This window comes from Ambystoma mexicanum, chromosome 1p (genome assembly GCF_040938575.1).
Source record: "Ambystoma mexicanum isolate Mex_15411 chromosome 1p, UKY_AmexF1_1, whole genome shotgun sequence".
Lineage (NCBI taxonomy): Eukaryota > Metazoa > Chordata > Amphibia > Caudata > Ambystomatidae > Ambystoma > Ambystoma mexicanum.
The window spans coordinates 97,841,399-97,862,172 of NC_090921.1; the positions used below are offsets into that span (position 1 = coordinate 97,841,399).

A 20,774-nucleotide genomic window follows, 5' to 3' on the forward strand; every position below is an offset into this window, starting at 1 on the left:
ACGCTTGTCAGGTGGGGTCGTTTCCCGATACAGAGGTTTCATGGATTTTTTCAGCGACTCCTACCACCTTCCTGGGCGGCCTTGCCGGGCAATCTCGTAGAAAGTGTCCAGAGGATCCACAATAAAGACATAAGTGCATCTGCAGTCTTATTTCACGTTCATTTTGCGTTAAAGGTCCTTTAACTCCTCCGATTTGCATTGGCTCTGAGGCTTCAGCCCTCTTGAGGTTAGCGTGGGTCTTGACTAACACCCGGGTCTCAAACTTGGACCAATCTGCTTTTCTGTTTTGCAGTCTGTGATCCAATTGGACCACTAAGTCTATATATTCAGAGCACTCTTGGGGCGGATTTACAACTTGGGCCAGGACATCTTTAAGTTCTCTGTGTAGACCTCGATAAAATAACGTGATTCTTTTATCTTCTGGCCACCCAGTTTCCACAATTAGTCTATTGAAGGTTGCAATGTAGGAAAGGAGGTCTTGATTGCCCTGTCGTCATCTAGAGCCTGCCCCTGGGAGTGACGAGCAAATAACCTTTCCATGCTTGCTTGAAATCTTTGAAAGTCACGAAGAATCGGGTCATCTTGAGTTACCAGTGGAACTGACCAATCGGCAGCACTGCCGCTGAGATATGACAATACAAAGGCTACCTTGGTCTGGTCATTAGGGAAGGCCCCAGGTCTGCACAGGAAATGCAAACGACACTGATTCATGAATACGGCGAATCGTTTGGGGTCCCCAGCAAAGCGTTCGGGTGGGGCCAGCGGCATGTTTCCAGGTAGATTAATCTGCAACGGGTTACTGGAAAGCACAGGAGCGGGGTTCCCTCCGGAATCGGGTAAAGCAGTTTGTCCAGCTTGACCTTGCAAAAGCTGTCTAGCCAGGTCATCAGCTCTTTCCTTTGTTACAATCACTTCCCTCCTGAGAGCATTAGTCTCTTGACGAGCGGCGTGTACTTCTGCCCGTAATTCCCCCAGTAGTTGGGCCAACTGGTCAGTCTCGGAAGTTTCCATAGCGCCTGGGTGGGAATTTGTAGGAAGGCTTTGCGTTCTGTAACGCTCACCTGGCTCCCACGGAGGCGCTGGTCTGGTCTGGGTTGCTGTGGCCTCTTCAAGCGTAATGCGCAGAATTCGGACCAATGATTGAACAGGACCCTCTAATCTTGCTTGTCTGGCCCATAGGAATATCCTTCTGCAGATGAGAAAGGGGATTAACTGTCTGCTGAATAATGTGCTTGCTCCCCCCTTTCACCCCTTTGTTCTCCTCTGACTTCCCCCAAAACCCCCGGTTTAAGCTCACCTTATGGTTTGGAAGGATGAACTCTCCATCCTGCTTCTGGTGCAGGGGCGCGTGTTTGTCCAGTTACTTCACTGGTTTTTAGAATGGCGCTGGCAAATCCACTTGACTTTACTGAGCGATACGCCGTAGGTATGAAGATGCAAAAGTTCAAGTGTGAGCCTCCTTTTATGTTGTCTTTTTCTGTCCTTTATTTCAGGTGCAGAACAAAGGTGATGCGTTAAAGGGTTAAATTGCCGGGGTAAAATCAGGCGAGTCAGTGATGAGGGCGACCCCTCTAAATGTCTTTATAATTCCCCAGTAATGTCTTTTGTCTTTTCCCCATAGGGGCCGGGGTGCGGTACCTGCCAGAGATGTGGCGCCGACCCGAGATGTGGAATGGCTCACCAAGAATAGCCGGTAAGTAATATGGCTGAAAATCCGGCTTTCCTCTTGTGTTCCCTTGCTCACCATTTGTCTCTTCTTCTCTCCTTAGGTGCGGTGCAGAGATGTGGCGACCGGCACTGAGAGCCGCGATGGAGCCGGGCGGCGTCTCGGGAACAGGTGATTGAAGCGCGGCGCTGCAGCGAGCAACGCGGTGCTTTTAAATGGAAGTCTTCCTTCAGGAATGCTGGCATGAAGATTCCGGATGCAGGTAAGAAGGTTGAAATAGTTCTTGGTTTTCACCTTTCTCTTCTCTTATTCCCTTACAGGTGTTCCAGGTTCGAGGCGGGCGTGGCTGGAGTCTAGGTGCAGGAGCAGACACGATGAGCATTCAGCTGCTGGGATGCAGAACAACGCGAAGCACGTGTGGCTGTCTGGGTGTGGCTTAAATAGCCTTGGAAGAAGTTCCAGGTGAGAATTCTTCCACAGCTCCACCCAAGTAACAAAATAGTTCCTTCAGAAAAATAGTCCCTCCTAAGCCTCATTTGGCTTGGTTCTTCATGCAGCATGGTCTGCATCAGGTGAGTGTGCAGCATGGTCTGCTTCAGGTAAGTGCACCAAACACTTCCCTTTATGAGCCTGGCGCCTATGGCGCCAGGACTGATGTCCAACATGAGCCTGGCGCCAACGGCGCCAGGACAGAGTCCAAAGAGCCCCTATAAAGGGCCGCTGGGCTTTTACCCGGGGGCGTGATGCCTGCTCCTGGGGGTGCTAGGCCTGGCCTGGTGCTTCGGGGGTAGGCATCATAACAAGTATATAGAAATCGCTATGAACCTTTGCGTGCTGTCACCGCACCCTACTCCCAGTACAGACCCTGGGCTCTCCCCACCCTACTCCCACCACTACCCCAGTGCTGCTGCTCATCCTGCTCCCACCACAGTCCCATAACACAAGCATACACACATCCATACACATTTAAATAAAAAATAAATCGCCATAAACGTACCTTCTGCAGGGGCCTGCGCGTGGTTTCTAAAATGCCCCGCTCCAGGTTGCTCTGCCCGTATGTGCGAGGAGGCGCAGGAGCACCCCCTCGCACATACATACGTGCAGTGCCCCAGCCAGCATTTCCAATGAGCCATGCAAGGCTGGCGAAGCAAAACACCCCCAGCGTTGCATGGCTCAGTGATCATGTGCGGCTGGGGAAATGAACTGTCAAAGGCAAACAGTGTTTCCCTTTGACAGTTCAGCCAGCCCAGGAGCACTCCCTCAGCTGGAAAAAGCAGCTGAGGGAGTGCTCAGTGTTTCACCTGGCTGGCTCCTTGGCTCCTCCATAATGGGTGAGGTGGCCTGTGGGTTGACGCCCCCTCACCCATTATGGTTGAGCCGGCAGGCTTGGACTGGCCTATAGGGCGATGACCGTACCAAAAATGCAAAATGCTAGTGTAGGCTAGCCAACATGGGCCACTTTTTTGGCCAATGTGGTCCAATTTGAGGAGTTACTTCACTATGCAGCTAGTAGTTTTGACCATTGTTGCTGAATAAATATTCTTTAAATATCACCATTTGTTTACATTTGAACAAAAAACAACCCCTTGGGTACTATTCAAACAGTCTGTGACTAAGGGACTGAATATCCATTTGCAACTGGTGCCTAAAACCGTTTTATGGTCCAGTCTGATCATATGAGCTGCCCCTTCCCATTTCCTCAAATCTAAAAAAAAAACTTTAAAAAAATAGTTTTATTGTTTATTATTTTTTTTTTTTACATTTCATGCTGGGCTCTGGCGCCCCCCTGTGGGGGCGCGCTCCACAGTTTGAAGACCTCTGATGTAGAGACTGACACAGCTCTTCCAACTGACTCCTCAAAAAAGACAGGAGCTTCTGGTGTTTCACCAGGAATATCATAAGGCCCCAACTGAACATCTGACTCCTCATCCTCATATATGTTCTGTAGAGAGTGAAAGTACACCTTCCGAGGTACAGGAACAGACCTGGATTCAAGAACGGGCTTCACAGTCTTAGACAGAGCCTTTCTCTGAGGATCCACAGCCACAAGGGCCTCCCATGGCAAATTCTGGCCATTAGGCCCTGCTGGCATTGAGGGTGCCGACGGCTACGGTGTTACGCTCACCTGGTCTCTGCAGGGGCTTTGGGGCACGGTTGGAGCCCTCCCTGGACTTGGCTCCCCTGTGTCGGCTATCTTCCCCAGCTGCTGCAGTGTAGGCTGTTCTGGATGCTGGTCTTGTCCCTGGGAGAAGATGAGAGGCAATGAGAATGGCATAGGCATGTTGCAAATTCCCTCGACCCTTTTGTGCCAAAATGTAGTGCGCAAGAGTTTTCCCATGCAAGCTCACCTGTTGTTTTGTAATGCTGAGCTCTCCATCCTGCTTCCTTCAGCAGCGGCGCGTAGAGTGGACCTAGATGCTTCACTGGCCCGAGGAAGTGGCGATCCAGACTGGTTGCGACCAATCCACTTGGAAGGTAAGTCCTTTGTTATGATTATTGTTCATTTATTATAATGTCTTTGGCAGAGAGTCTTTTGCCTTGATTGTAAAATAATAAAATAATTCTTGCAATGTCTCTTCTCTTCACAATAGGTGTGAAGATGCAGGATCGGAATCGTGGAGTGGTTCCAGGGATTCCCTAGGATGATGGAGCTCTCAAATCAACAAGTAAGTTGGCTGTTATAATAGAGTTCTAAACTAAGGTATGGAGCGGCCAAGTGTTCATTTTTTATGAGATTGCTAGCCTGTTATGTTCTTTTTCCCTTGCTGGAGCGGTCTGGCGGCGTGGAGCAGAGTCTGGAGGTTCGAAGGCTAATCTGTGGCCCCGGATGAAGATACCGCAAAGCTGATGAAAAGAAGAGGAGCTCCCGCGTCGCTGGACATCCGGATCGGGTGAGGAAAGGCCCCGAATCCGATGGCGATGGAAAGCAGGGCGGGGGTGTGCAGAGCGATGGAGTGGCTGGAATCAGGTAAGGTGTGCCTTCAGCGATGGAGAGGCTGGGATAAATGTAAGATGCGCTTTCAGCGATGGAGTGGCTGAACTCAGGTAAGGTGCGCCTTCAGCGATGGAGAGGCTGGAATAAGGTAAAATGCGCCTTCAGCGATGGAGCAGCTGATCTCAGGTAAGTTTGTGCCTTCCGCGTTGTAATTGCAGGCTTCAGGTAAGATGATCTTCAGAGGTGAAGTAACAGGAAGCGAGCTGAGGAACAGCAGTAAGGGTCACGCTGCAAAGCAGAATAACGTGAAGCGGGGCATGTGGTTGGGCTGGCCTTAAATAGGCTGGCTCTGGCCCCTCCCTTTGGCCCCGCCTTGTGGCTCCACCTTACCCCTCCGGGGATTCTTGCACATGCCTCCCAATGATGTTCTATGGCCATGTCTGGCCCTGCTGCACGTGCCTTAGGCACAGAGTGTGCAAAGCACACTTTTCTATGAGCCCGGGACCAGAGGTGCCAGGACTGGGTCCATTTGGACCCTGAGGGTGAGGGAGGCCTGGGCCCTTGCCCATTGGCCATGACATTCAGCGTCGACAAGGGCGCCGAAGGCACCGAGGGCCTGACCGAGTGCAAAGCCCCGAGAGCCGCACTCGATGGACACAGCGCTGACCGTGTCGACGCTTTCCTCAACACCTTCCCAGACTTTGACGGTTTTGTTGGGTACGAAGACTGCGACCTGGATCTGGCACATCCCTGGCGATCTACCAGAGCCTTTGCCTGAACGGCACCTCGACGGTTCCCGATGTTTATCACGCCGACTGCCAGGGCCCAAGGGCGCGCAAGCATCAGACCAAGACCGTTCCCTGCCGGCTTCAACCGAAGGCGCGGACGGAACAATGCCCTGAGATTGAAAAATCTCCAGCATTTTCTCCCTGAATGCTTCCCATTCCTCCGGAGTAGAGGATTTAGTAGGACAAGCCACTTTCCTCGCTGAGCCATCATCCGACGAGAACAGGGAAGGCAAACGCTGACACCGCTTCCAGGAGTGTCTCGATGGGGAGGACGAGTGGTGGGAACCACTCCAGAACCGAGATCCCCTGGACTCCTTCCGATGGGGAGAGTCACCCCGCCAGTCATCAGTGGAAAGACCAGCAGTCTTTTTGGATTAACAGGGTTTGAATACCTGGCCTACATGCAATTGCCCCTTACGCTCCCACAAGGCTTTAGCAGTCAACGACTGGCACTTCGGGCAGTTGTCCGTGTCGTGGCTCTCACCCAGACACCACAAGCAGATACGGTGCGTGTCCGTGATGGACATTTTGGCCTTACAGTCTCTGCACTTTTTGAAGCCAGACCGCAGGGTTGGTGGGGTAGAAGAAAACATTATCAAAGTAGATAACCCAAGGCGCGCCGAGGTCTCGAAGCAAACACGTTTGTGGCAAAAACGGAACTGAGGCTACAGGCGTCGTGCCTGCTACTTAAAACATCCAATTTGGTCACCCTTGATGGAGGCCTGCGAGGGACATCGACCCGATGCCATCGATGCACAATGCCCTCTGCCAAAAAATTTCCAAAGCAGCACAGCTGTGGACATTACATGTCAAAGATGTGGAATACGTTGGACCACATAATCCATTAGAAAATAGGTTTCTGGCTGATCTGAACATGTTCCAAATGTCAGAGTTGGTGAGCGGGTGGAAAATGAAATCATGGATATGCTTAATTACTTACATATTCATAAATGTTGTGCTTTTTATGGAAACGGCAGAAAGCTGCTACATGTCCATGCTACATTGCATGGATTTGGTGGTTGGCTTATCTAATTCTCCATGATTAGCTGAATCAGAAAATATGTTTATTATGGCAGTTTCTAGCAAAATTATGTCATTGTGATACATAACTAGTTTTTGCCAAAATGTTGAAAGGAGAACAAAGGATAATGACAAATGGGAAATGCCATATGTTGCTCCAGACCCCTAAAACAGACCCTTGGAGGCTGGGTTTTGGAGGGGAGAGAAGGTTAACTGCCCAATCCTAGTGGCAGGAATTACTGCAGGGTACTTCCCCAAGATTATAAAATTGGTGGTGTCATCGCTGCTATATAAGGGGGACTGCACTAGGACATACACACAGAAAAAGGAGAAAGACAGGAACAGACAGACCATCAGGAAAGCTGCTAAAACTTACCATCTAACAGATGTAAGCAGAAACCAGAGGAGATTGCTAAGAGTGCATCTGGGTGGAACTGTCTATTTCTAGGAAGGCCTCAAAGCTGACCGGGTCCTCTGGTGGAGAGCGGGAGGCCATCTTTGAGAGTGGTGTGACCAGACCCCTGCCCATTCTTTCCAGAGTGTCCTGAGATGCATTTGGCTTTCCTGAACCTTAAACAGAGGCTTGCTATGTAAGTAGAACTGAGCCCTGCGAAAACCAAAAGGTAGGGGTCTCTGCTTGTTTGTTTGTTTTTATTACTTATTTTGTGCACAGACCCAGGGGTAACCAGGCGCATTTTATAAGACAACTCAAAGCTTGGTTACAGGATCACATGGCAAATAAAGTAAACAGGAAACATATAAAGTAATAATATACACAATATACAGGAATATACAACAGGCGAAAATGAGGGAGAATGTATTTACAGTCCTAATCAGAAACTCCTAGGGATTGAATAAGTCCAGGCAGTGGATGATCTATTGTGTGTCTGCATTTCTGATCCACGTTATGAGGTTGTGTTGGAAAGTGAGGTAGCGTTGGTCAGCCTTCAGGGTGGATGGAAGGGAGTTCCAGAGTTGAGCTGCTTTCACCTGAAAGCTGCAGCCACCAACTTTAGTCAATTTAACTCTAGGTATAGATATGTTGTTAGAGTTAGCAGATCTGGTGAGTCTTGTTGGTTTTAATCTCGTGACTCTCTCAGATAGGTACTGCAGTGCGGCGTTGTTAAGGCATTTGTGGACCAAAGAGGCGACTTTTAGTTGGATTTTCTCCTGAGTAGAGAGCCAGTTATTGGCTCGTCTGAATTCGCTGATGTGGGCTCTCCTGGGACTACTAAGTGCTGCTCTAAGCGCGTTGTTCTGCAAGATTTTAATTCTTTTGATAACTTCCTTATTAGCCCCGATATAGAGCGAATTGCAGTAGTCCAGCTTTGATAACACAAGCGCTCTCGCGAGTATGATGCAGCTATTGTTTGATAGGAAGGGTTTGCCTGCTCTTATCAATTTACAGGTGTAGGCGGTTGCAGAAGCCATCGCATTGACCTGCTTGTTGAAAGAGAGGGTGGAGTTGTAACGCTCACCTGGTTCCCCCGGAGGCGCAGGTCTTGATCTGGCGAGGATACTGTCTTCAGTGTTAGGCGCAGGGTTCGTTTTGCTCCCAGACTGGGCCCCCTTCCCACCGACAGTTTAAGCTGAAGAGTGAGGTGTCTGCAAGGGTAAACCAAGGTATTAGTATTTGGAAGGTTCGGAAAGTTCCTAGCCCCTCTCGCCCTTTCTTTCCCCGTGGAACTGGGTTGATATTGCGCTTACCTTATATAGGTAAATGCCGGGCTCTCCATCCTGCGTCTTATGCAGGGGCGCTGGATCCAGTTGCTTCACTGGATGCGAGCTCTGCCTCTTGATAGCAGAGGATTTGCTGAGAGCGAAGACGCCGTTAATGCACGAGCGTGCCTTGTAAGTATTAAAGTTCCTTTTGCCTTGTTCTCTTCTCTTTCAGAAGTCTTAAGTCTGTAAAGTCTATGTCTTTCCCTTTTCAGATGCTGTAACGATGAAGATTATCCTTCTAATGGCACGTAAGTAGAAAGACTGCACTAGCGCTGGAGAAGGCTCCGTAATGTCTCTTTTGTCTTTGCAGGTGCTGAGGTGCAGCGCGAACAGATTGAAAGCGAGCATAACACAGGTAAGCAGTCTTGTAACTAAGCGTTACTAACCGATGTATCTTGCCTTGCAGGTGCCAGAATGCAGCGCGAGCTGAGTTGGAACGGGCGTAACACAGGTAAGCAGAACTTGTAGTTGAATATTACTGACCGATGTTCTCTCTCTTTGCAGATGTCGGATGCCGGAAGAGAAAGGCAGAAAAAGGCGCCTTGGATGCTGCCGTAGGATTAGGTAAGTAGATTCACTGCCTTTACTTTAGCCTAACCTGTGCCTTTGTTTTGCAGGAGCTGCAGAAGACTGAAGAAGACTGAAGATTGGATTCCAGCAGGTTATTTCGTGTTCACAGGATCTGGAGCTGGAGGTTTCCTGGAGCTGACACGGTGAGCGTCCTGCTGCAGATGCAGAATAACGCGAAGCACGTGAAACCAATCGGGTGTGGTTTAAATAGCCTTCTGTAGTGCTTAGGCATCTCCTTCCACGGCCCCACCCAGGTAATAAAAGAGTTCCTATGTTCTGCTTCCAGGGAGTGGCTCCTGCTCCACCCAGACAGGAAAAGTAGTTCCAGGCAGAGAAGGATCAGGAGACCAGTTAGCTGGTAAGTAAGCAGCATGGTCTGCTACAGGTAGGTCCACCAAGCACTCTTATCCAATATGAGCCCGGCGCTTCCTGTGCCGGGACCAGTCACCATCATGAGCCTGGCGCCACTGGCGCTAGGACAAGGTCCAGAGGGTCCCTATAGGGACTGGCTGGTTCCTGGGATCAGAGTCATGGGCCTGCTTCCAAGGTCGTGGGGCAAGTCCTGACCCCTTGGAAGCAGGGATCATGACAGCACCCCCCCCTCAAGGCCCCTCCCAAGGTTGACTTCTCCAGGGTTCTTGGTTTGTTAGGAAATGTCCGATGAAATTTCTTGATTAGTCGGGGAGCGTGTACATGTTCTGCAGGTTCCCAAGATCTTTCTTGGGGGCCGTAGCCTTTCCAGTCAATCAGGTAGTGTAGTTTTGATTTGGAGATCTTGGAATCCAGGATATTTTTGATTTCAAACTCAAGTTCTCCGTCAACTATGATAGGTTCAGGAGATTTAGTCAATCGGGTTTCTGGTTGAACAGGTTTTAGTAGTGAAACATGGAAGACTGGGTGCATTTTCATGCGAGGGGGTAAATCCAACTTGACCGCTACTGGATTTATTATGGCAGTAACAGAGTAGGGTCCCAGGAATCTTGGGTTAAAGGTGTGTGGTCCCTTTAGGGGTAAATATTTGGTGGATAACCAGACTTGATCTCCTATTTGGTATTGAGGGGCTTCCTTTCGATGTTGATCTGCTCCTTTCTTGTATTGTTCCTTGGCCCTTTGAAGTTGATAGTAGCTTCCTTGAAGGCTTGGGTGATGGTTGAATGTAGGTGGTCAACTGCTGGTGTTCCAAGATCCTGAGGTGGATCCAGGTTAGAGGTTCGAGGATGATTACCATACAAAAGAAAAAACGGGGTCTTTCCGGTTCCAGAGTGGACTGAGTTATTGTAAGCGTACTCGGCTATCCAAAGGATGTCCTTCCAAGTTCCTCATGTCTGTTGCAGCATGCAGCGTAGGTACTGTTCCAAAGTCTGATTGGTCCTTTCGGTCTGACCATCGGTTTGTGGGTGGTGACTGGTGGAAAGCCTCACATCAATTTGAGCTAACCGACAGCAACTCCGCCAGAAGTGGGAGATGAATTGACTTCCTCTGTCTGAGATTAAAACTGAAGGAAAGCCGTGCAACCGAACGATGGTTTCAAGAAATTCTCGAGCCAGGATTGCTGCTGACGGTAACCCCTTTAGTGGGATGAAATGTGGCATTTTTGAAAATAAGTCTACGATTACCAGGATTGTATTGTATCCGGAACAGGGAGGTAAATTGGTGATAAAGTCCATGGAAAGGGTATGCCAGGGATGAGGTGGAATTTCAAGTGGTTGTAAGAGGCCTGCTGGTTTTTCCTTAGGACTCTTGTTCTGGGCGCACACTCCACAGGACATGACAAAGTTTCTGATGTCTTTTCTCCAAGATGGCCACCAAAAGTGACGCTTGACCTTTTCCGAGGTCTTGGCCATACCCGGGTGTCCTTCCATTAAGGAGTCGTGATAACAAGAGATGACTTGAGTTTGTAAGCTGGTACAGGGTAGATAAAGTCGTTCCTTGAAGTATAATAAGTCGTTCTTTACTGTGAAGTCTTCCCCCTGAAGTTGCCATTTTTGTATGTCCGTTGGAGTTACAAGTTGTTTAACCTGGGTTTCAATTTCTTCAATGGATTGCATGCTGATCAAACCCAGGATTCTTTGTTCAGGAATAATAGGTACGAGCTCGGGGTTAACCATGTGTTCCTCTACTCCGATTCGAGAGAGGGCATCCGCTTTACCATTCTTATTGCCTGGTCGGTAGGTGATTATAAAATCAAATTCGGCAAAAAATAATGCCCAGCGAAGTTGTCTGGAGGATTGAGCTTTGGCTGATTTAAGATACTGTAGATTACGATGGTCAGTAATGACTGTGACTGTGTGTCGGGCTCCTAAGAGATAATGCCGCCAGGCCTTAAAGGCGGACTTAATAGCCAACAGTTCCTTATCGGTAATGGTGTAATTGATTTCTGGGGCTGATAACTTGCGAGACCAAAACGCCACGGGGTGCAACTGGTTGGTTTCTGGATCTCTTTGTGAAAGCACTGCTCCCATAGCAAGGCTGGAGGCATCGGTCTCGACGATGTAAGGTAGTTCCGGGCGGGGATGTTTTAAAATCGGGGCGGAGGTAAATTTAGTCTTTAGCTCCTGAAAGGCTTGTTCTGCCTCGGTAGACCATTCAAAACGTTTGTTTTTTCTGAGGAGAGCTGTAATGGGTTGGACTACCCGAGAAAAGTCTGGAATAAACCTGCGATAGAAGTTGGCGAAGCCCAACATACTTTGAACCCCTTTTACAGATGATGGTGAGGGCCACTTGATTATTGCATCTACTTTCCTCGAGTCCATGTGAACTCCGTTAGGTGACAAAATAAATCCCAGAAATTCGACCTCAGTAACATGAAAGACGCACTTCTCTAATTTTTCAAAAAGTTTGTGTTTGCGGAGCTTCTCCAGTACTGCGGTTACATGTTTTCAGTGTTCTGCCTCAGAGGACGAATAAACCAGAATGTCGTCAATGTATACAACTACACACACATCAATGAGTTCACGGAGCACGTCATTCATAAAGAACTGGAATGCGGCCGGTGCGTTACACAACCCGAAGGGCATCACTTGATACTCGAACAGTCCATACTTGGTACGAAAGGCCGTCTTCCATTCATCGCCCTCCTTTATTCGCACCAAATGGTAGGCTCCTCTGAGGTCTAACTTAGTATATATGCAGGCGTTTTTTACTTGGTCAAGTAGTTCTGGGATCAATGGCAATGGATACCTGTTCTTAATTGTAATCTGGTTCAGGGCACGGTAGTCTATACACGTTCTTAAGTCTCCCTCCTTTTTTGGCACGAAGAACAGAGCTGAGGAGGCCGGGGACTTCGAAGGACGGATGAATCCGTTAGCCAGGTACTGGTCCAAATATTGCCTTAGGTGGAGATTTTCAGGTTCAGTAAGGGCATAAATCCGACTGCACGGAGGAGTGGATCCGGGAATCAGGTCTATCTGACAGTCGTATGATCTGTGGGGAGGCAAAGAATTAGCTTGGTCTTTCCGAAAGACATCTCGGAATTCCTGGTATTCAGGAGGCAGTTGCGGACTCTCAGAAACAGTTGCAGCTAGTTTGGTGGAGAGCTGAGGGTAGCAGGTAGAAGCGCATTCTGGAAACCGGATTGTCTTTGCTCGCCAATCAATTTGAGGATTGTGTTTCTCCAACCAAGGAACTCCCAAGATGACTTGAAACTGAGGGGCCTTGATCACATCAAACACGATCTTCTCTTGATGCCCATCTTGGCTTACTAACGTTACTTCCATGGTGGTGTGAGTTACGGGTCCGGAAGCTATTTCCGTCCCATCCACGGTGGTAATGACGTCTTTCACCGTCTTTGGACAAAGAGATAGATTCATCCTGGCGGCCAGCTCACAGTCCAAGTAATTCCCGATTGCGCCACTATCAATGTATGCTTTAATGGCATGCATACGATTAGGTTGTTCAGGACTCACGAGGACCATGGGCATGATGAAATGCGAGGTCAAAGAACTGGTTTTAACGCTCGGCAAGCGGACCTCTACACTTGCCGGGCGAGGTCGTTTCCCGGCTCAGAATTCTCGGTACCTTTATCAGACGCCCCTACTATCTTCTTCTTGGGCTTCACTGGACAATCTCGAAGAAAGTGCCCTGAGTTTCCGCAATAGAGGCATAATTGCAGTTGTCTCCTCCTTTCCCTCTCCTTTTGGGTTAAAGGTCCTTTTACACCCCCTATTTGCATGGGTTCCACGGAATCAGTTCCTTTCGTAGAACTTTGCGGCCTTGAAAAAAGTCGGGTTTCAAATCTGGATCGATCGGCTTTCCGATTCTGTAGTCGATGATCCAATTGCACTACCAGATCGATATATTCGGAACAGTCTTGTGGAGGATTTACCACTTGAGCCAGAACGTCTTTTAATTCCCCACGCAGACCTCTGTAAAACAGTGTGATCCTCTTATCCTCCGGCCATCCGGTTTCCACCACTAGTCTGTTAAATGATGCAATATAAGTCAGAAGATCTTGATTGCCCTGTCGTAGTGAAAGAAGTTCATTGTCCAAGGCCTGTCCCTGATAGTGCCTTGCGAACAGTTTCTCCATACTGGCTTGGAAGTTCTGGAAGTTATGGAGAATGGGGTCATCTTGAGACACTAAAGGAACAGACCAATCTGGGGCACTGCCACTGAGATAAGAGAGCACGAAGGCCACTTTAGCCTGGTCCGTTGGAAAAGCGGCGGGTCTGCACAAAAAGTGCAAGCGACATTGATTGAAGAACACAGCAAACTTTTTTGAATCACCAGAAAAGCGTTCGGGCGGAGCCAAAGGTATATTTCCTGGTAGATTGATTTGTACCGGATTTGAGGAAGCTGGAGGAGCGTGGCCCCCACTTGGAGTTGGTAGAGGAGTTTGTCCAGCTTGGGCTTGCAGCAATTGTCTAGCCAAATCGTCTGTTCGCTCTTTGGAGACCACTAACTCCCTCCTTAGGGCATTTGTTTCCTGACGTGCAGCGTGTACTTCCGCCCTCAACTCCCCGAGTAATTGGGCCAACTGGTCTGTGTCTGAGGTTTCCATTGTGCCTGGGCGGGAATTTTGTGGTAAGGCTTTGCGTTCTGTAACGCTCACCTGGTTCCCCCGGAGGCGCAGGTCTTGATCTGGCGAGGATACTGTCTTCAGTGTTAGGCGCAGGGTTCGTTTTGCTCCCGGACTGGGCCCCCTTCCCACCGACAGTTTAAGCTGAAGAGTGAGGTGTCTGCAAGGGTAAACCAAGGTATTAGTATTTGGAAGGTTCGGAAAGTTCCTAGCCCCTTTCGCCCTTTCTTTCCCCGTGGAACTGGGTTGATATTGCGCTTACCTTATATAGGTAAATGCCGGGCTCTCCATCCTGCGTCTTATGCAGGGGCGCTGGATCCAGTTGCTTCACTGGATGCGAGCTCTGCCTCTTGATAGCAGAGGATTTGCTGAGAGCAAAGACGCTGTTAATGCACAAGCGTGCCTTGTAATTATTAAAGTTCCTTTTGCCTTGTTCTCTTCTCTTTCAGAAGTCTTAAGTCTGTAAAGTCTATGTCTTTCCCTTTTCAGATGCTGTGACGATGAAGATTATCCTTCTAATAGCACGTAAGTAGAAAGACTGCACTAGCGCTGGAGAAGGCTCCGTAATGTCTCTTTTGTCTTTGCAGGTGCTGAGGTGCAGCGCGAACAGATTGAAAGCGAGCATAACACAGGTAAGCAGTCTTGTAACTGAGCGTTACTAACCGATGTATCTTGCCTTGCAGGTGCCGGAATGCAGCGCGAGCTGAGTTGGAACGGGCGTAACACAGGTAAGCAGAACTTGTAGTTGAATATTACTGACCGATGTTCTCTCTCTTTGCAGATGTCGGATGCCGGAAGAGAAAGGCAGAAAAAGGCGCCTTGGATGCTGCCGTAGGATTAGGTAAGTAGATTCACTGCCTTTACTTTAGCCTAACCTGTGCCTTTGTTTTGCAGGAGCTGCAGAAGACTGAAGAAGACTGAAGATTGGATTCCAGCAGGTTATTTCGTGTTCACAGGATCTGGAGCTGGAGGTTTCCTGGAGCTGACACGGTGAGCGTCCTGCTGCAGATGCAGAATAACGCGAAGCACGTGAAACCAATCGGGTGTGGTTTAAATAGCCTTCTGTAGTGCTTAGGCGTCTCCTTCCACGGCCCCACCCAGGTAAGAAAAGAGTTCCTGTGTTCTGCTTCCAGGGAGTGGCTCCTGCTCCACCCAGAAAGGAAAAGTAGTTCCAGGCAGAGAAGGATCAGGAGACCAGTTAGCTGGTAAGTAAGCAGCATGGTCTGCTACAGATAGGTCCACCAAGCACTCTTATCCAATATGAGCCCGGCGCTTCCTGTGCCGGGACCAGTCACCATCACGAGCCTGGTGCCACTGGCGCCAGGACAAGGTCCAGAGGGTCCCTATAGGGACTGGCTGGTTCCTGGGATCAGAGTCATGGGCCTGCTTCCAAGGTCGTGGGGCAAGTCCTGACCCCTTGGAAGCAGGGATCATGACAGGAGTCCAGGTAGAAACCCAAAGTTTTTACCGCGTGGGCGGTTGTAATTTGGTTGTTGTCAATATTAAAAGAGGAGTAGTTGGGGCCCAGTTTTTTGAGGGTAGAGGATGATGATTTCAGTTTTGTCATCATTCAGGCATAGTCCGTGAGTGGCCATCCATGCCTGTATGATGAGATACACTCTGTTCACCAAGGCCAAATCCTTGTCGTAATCACCGGTAAGTGGTAGGAGAATCTGAGTATTATCTGCATAATTAGTGTAGGTGATACCAAGAAGGACCAGATCATCGAAAAGGGGCTTAGTGAAGATGTAGAGTGTAGGAGAAACACAAGATCCCTGGGGCACACCACATGTGATGGGGATGGAGTCTGCTGCCGCAGTGGTGGAGAAAACTCTCATGGTCCTGTTATTGAGGAAGGATTGGATCCAATTTGTGGCTTCTTCTGAGAAGTGCGCGGCTATATCCGAGTGCCTACAAAGGACCTTGTGGTCAAAAAGGTCAAATGCAGCTGATAGGTCCAGGAGGAGGAGTAAGGCTGGTTTGCCTTGATCCCTTAGCTCATCAATTTGCGCCTTTAGGTCTAAGAGGGCAGTTTCGGTCCCATGCTGGGGACGGAAGCCAGACTGCCGTACTCCTAGTAAATTGTTGGTTTCAAGGTGTTTCTGTATTTGTGAGTACACCACTTTATCTATGATTTTTAAAAGGAATGGCACAGTAGTGATTGGGCGGTAGTTCGTGGGTATGGCAGGGTCTAGCGTCTGTTTTTTAAGCAATGGGAGTACCCAAGATTATTTTAGGTTACTAGGTATGGACCCTGTTGTGAATGAGGCGTTAATAAGTTTTGAGATTAAGTGAGCCAGATCTCTAGCTGCGTCCTTTATTAGTTGGACTGGACATTGATCCCCCGGCAGTTAGATGGTTTGAGTGACAGTATGATTTTTTCTGTCTCAATAATAGATACTTTAGAGAACTTGAAGCGAGGATTGTTGATGTTATTTTTAGGAGGGGTGATAGCTGTTTTGGGTTTAGTATCGAGACTGAGCGAGGATTTTTTCGTGGCAATTTTAGATTGGAGAGTTGTCACTTTGTTAGCTAGGGCTTGCTGAATGTTGGTGCACCATGTTTTATCTTTGACACAGTTGTCAGGCACTGGGATGGGGGATTCTATTTCCTTTAGGATGATGAAGAGTTCCTTCATGCTAGAGTTGGCTTGGGCTATCCTGGTGTTGTAAGTTTCCTGTTTAGCCAACAGTATTTCCTTTTTGTAGAGGGTAGATATGTCTCTCAAGGTGCTCTTATTTTCTTCCGATGGTTGTAGTTTCCATGCGACCTCGCATTGTCTTTTTTTGGTACGAAGAGTTTTTAGATGGGGAGTGTACCAGGAATTGAGGTGGGCTTTGGGTTTGCAGTGTCTCACTTTGAGTGGTGCAATTATGGCCAAGGCAGAGGACATAACTTTGTTGTACTTGTTCACTAAAGTTTCAGGGTCCAGGTTATCTGGTAGTGAGTTAAGTGTGGGGAGGATGAGCGGGAGTAGGTTATCTGGGGTGATGTTTTTCTTTTTTCTGGTCGGGATGGATGGTGCTGGCTGGACTGAGGTAGAAGAAGGTCTGACCGTTTCTAGAGTAAATGTTATAAGGTAGTGGTCTGTCCAAATTAGTGGGGAGATCGATAGGATGGAGGCATTGCAGTTATGGTCTGCCACCCAATCAAGTATTCTACCCTTGTTGTGGGTTGGGTGAAGTACTTTTTGTGAGAAGCCTAGTTCAGAGAGTAGGTTAGCCACTCTGCTTGCCTGTGGGTCGTTTTGGTCATTGAAGCCTAGGTTAAGATCCCCTGGCAGGATGACTTGTGATGATTGTTTTAGGTTATGTGATAGAATGGTAGAGATGTCCTCCTCGAAGGCTCCAATAGGGCCTGGAGGTCTATAAATAAGGTGGATGGTGAGGGTTTGGGAATTGTTAATAACTAGTTTAGCTGTTAGGCTTTCCCATGCTTTAGTGTCATTCGAGGGAGCTAGCCTGGTGGATAAGTTGGATTTAACAATAAGGGCTATGCCACCTCCACGGGCTTCTCCTCTGTCTGCTCTTAGGATGGTGTAGCCGTTGGGGATTGCTAACATGACGGCTGGTCCTGCGGCGGCATGTAGCCAGGATTCCGTGATGGCCAGGAAGTCAAGGTTTTCGGTCTGGATAAGATCAGCAATCTCGGTGGCATGAGCAATCAAGGACCTAGCATTGATTAGTGCACCTTTTAGGTGTGGGCTGGTGGATAGGGATGTGCATATCTTTTCTTGGGTCGTGACAGAGGTGTGCATACGTGCATTCTGTGTGTTCAGGTTTAGGCTGTGTGGTCTTTCTATACCCCTATTAGGTGTGGGTTTGCTACGGTTAGATGCGGTCAGCGTTCTGGCGCGTGGTTCATATAGTTTTGCAAGTCTGGCTCGGAGTCTAGCGTTTCTAGATATGGTGTTGCATGGTTTAGATTCGAAGGGCCTATATTGTTGAGGTTCTTCAGTTTGGTCATTACGACTCATCAATGGTTGGGGTTGAGTCTGTGTCATGGCAGGGGAGTGGGCTGAGCATTGAAAGGTAGTGTATTCAATGGTGGGAGTGAGTCTAAGTATGTATACTAGGAATGTTGTTAGTGTGAGAAGGGCGAATGTGGCTTGTAGGGTTTGCATCTTGTGGCGTCACCGTGGAAGGGTGGCAGTTCGATCTAAATTAAAACTGTGTATTCCAGCCTAATCAAGGTTAGAGCATGTGCAGATAAGACAGATAACTCATGTATAGTAGGTGGCATCTAGGTTTGAGAAGGTGGCAATTGACTAAAATACAATGGGCAGTACATTTGACTCAGAAGCAATAGGCAGCACATATGTACAAGGTGGCTCAAAGCAATGGGGCAATTGACTTAGATGGAACACCTAAATTTGAGATAGTAGCAAATGACTAAAAATAAATGCAGCTATCAGGGGCAGGCTAAATGTAGCTATCATAGGCAGGCTAAATGCAACTATCATGGGCAGGCTAAATGTAGATATCATAGGCAGGCTAAATGGAGCTATCATAGGCAGGCTAAATGCAACTATCATAGGCAAGCTGAATGCAGTTATCATAGGTAGGATAAATTCAACTTTCAAAATACAGCTTTCAGGACAGGCTAAATGTAACTATCATAGGCAGGCTGGTAGAGGCAACACGAAATGGCTCAGTATAGGCAGCAATGGCTAGGCATAGGCAACAGTGGCTAGGCATAGGCAACAGTGGCTAGGCATAGGCAACAGTGGCTGGGCATGGGCAACAGTGGCTGGGCATGGGCAACAGTGGCTAAGTAGAGGCAACACAAATGGCTCAGTATAGGCAGCAATGGCTAGGCATAGGCAACAGTGGCTAGGCATAGGCAACAGTGGCTAGGCATAGGCAACAGTGGCTAGGCATAGGCAACAGTGGCTGGGCATGGGCAACAGTGGCTAAGTAGAGGCAACACAAATGGCTCAGTATAGGCAGCAATGGCTAGGCATAGGCAACAGTGGCTGGGCATGGGCAACAGTGGCTAAGTAGAGGCAACACAAATGGCTCAGTATAGGCAGCAATGGCTAGGCATAGGCAACAGTGGCTAGGCATAGGCAACAGTGGCTAGGCATAGGCAACAGTGGCTGGGCATGGGCAACAGTGGCTAAGTAGAGGCAACACAAATGGCTCAGTATAGGCAGCAATGGCTAGGCATAGGCAACAGTGGCTGGGCATGGGCAACAGTGGCTAAGTAGAGGCAACACAAATGGCTCAGTATAGGCAGCAATGGCTAGGCATAGGCAACAGTGGCTAGGCATAGGCAACAGTGGCTAGGCATAGGCAACAGTGGCTGGGCATGGGCAACAGTGGCTAAGTAGAGGCAACACAAATGGCTCAGTATAGGCAGCAATGGCTAGGCATAGGCAACAGTGGCTAGGCATAGGCAACAGTGGCTAAGTAGAGGCAACACAAATGGCTCAGTATAGGCAGCAATGGCTAGGCATAGGCAACAGTGGCTGGGCATGGGCAACAGTGGCTAAGTAGAGGCAGCGCGAAATTGCTCAGTATAGGCAGCAATGGCTAGGCATAGGCAGCAGTGGCTAGGCATAGGCAACAGTGACTAAGTAGAGGCAACACAAAATGGCTCAGTATAGGCAGCAATGGCTAGGCATAGGCAGCAGTGCTATTCATGCAGTTATCGTACATGCTCACAGTGAGGGTGATCAGCATGCGAGCGTGTGCAGGGCATAGTGGTGGGCTTACAGTAGCAGGCGCTATGTAGCAGGCAATAGTCTGAATACTTAGATGTTGGAGCCCGGAAGGTAAAGTTAGTGGCTGAGCGGAGATCAGAGGGGCGTTACCTTGGTATTGCAACTGCAATCTTCAGGATGCTTATGGCAGCGTATGGGGGGCATCAGAGTGGCTCTCTGCTCCTGCAGTGGTCCGGGGAGCTCTGCTTCCGAGAGGGATGTTACCTTCCCAAGGACAGGCAGATAAGGAGTATAAAGGAGAGTTAAGGAGTATGGACTCAGTCCTCGACCAGTGCGCGAACAGGCGCAGAACAGGGCCTTTTCCTGCAGGCCTTCTCCGGAAGGGCCGCAGCCGGCGTCTTCCATCTGCCGGTGGATTGGTGCTGGGGAAATGCACCTGGTTGCTAGGCAACGTTCAGTGCCTGGTTGGAGCGTGCGCCATTTTAAGAACAGGCAGATACGAACAAAGGGCTGGGAGACCACGAGGGATGTTTCGTGTGGCTGGTAGCGACGGTGTCGAGGGGGGCATGCCAAAAGGTGCTAGGCAGACAAATTGTGCCTCATAGCTGCGTGCTCAGCTCACCTCGTCCCGAGGGGGAGGCTGCCGCAGTGCCGTAACAGCGATCAGCTGTTTTCCTCCTTCGTGATGCGGTGCAGCTGCAGATGCAGAGCAGGGCTCCTGCCCTCTCCGTAGAATGTGGACTTCTGGCGGTAAGGCGCAGAACAGGGCCTTTTCCTGCGGGCCTTCTCCGGAAGGGCCACAGCCGCTCGCCTTGAATCCTTTCCCATTATAATGGGTGGGGGGCAAAACTGTGTAGATCCTTGGCCTATGTAACCAAAAAAATATATATGATTAATTCCCCATCTGGCAGAACTTTAAGGGGTGATTTTTTTATTCAAATTCACCTCAAAATTCAAAATTAATCATGGGGAAGGATATGTCAACCCCAGTGCCCTTCAGGACAAGTGGACTGGGTCATGCTGTTTGCTGGAAAAGGTCAGTGAGGTGAATTATCTCATTGACATTAAAGGACCTAAACCCCATTATAGCCGGATGATTTGGTCATGGCTTTAGTGACTGACAGAGAGACTGAGGAGACCGTTCGCCTCCCAAACCTCTTGCACACTAAGCCACAGATGGGTCAGTGAAGGTGTTAACCTTGCAACTGGCCTTTTAGAACAGCAACTGACAGACTGTCACTGTTTACTGGGACAGTTTGTCGGTCTGTTTTCACTGACACCCGATTGCGCAGATTGGTTCACCCACGATGTGGACATTGGAGACAATAAGCCGGTGAAGAGTAGGATTCACTGGATGTCTGATAATGTCAGAGACACCACCAAGGGGGAGG

General features: G+C 49.0%; 1 protein-coding gene across 1 annotated transcript in view; it reads left to right on the plus strand.

Moving 5' to 3' along the window:
* Positions 1-4,692: 4,692 nt before the first annotated feature.
* LOC138453637 (serine/threonine-protein kinase SBK1-like) overlaps positions 4,693-20,774 on the plus strand; it is a 42,646-nt gene continuing 26,564 nt past the window's right edge. Inside the window, exon 1 of the mRNA XM_069606706.1 lies at positions 4,693-4,787. Coding sequence (XP_069462807.1) covers positions 4,693-4,787 — 95 coding nt within the window. The remainder of the gene's footprint in view (positions 4,788-20,774) is intronic.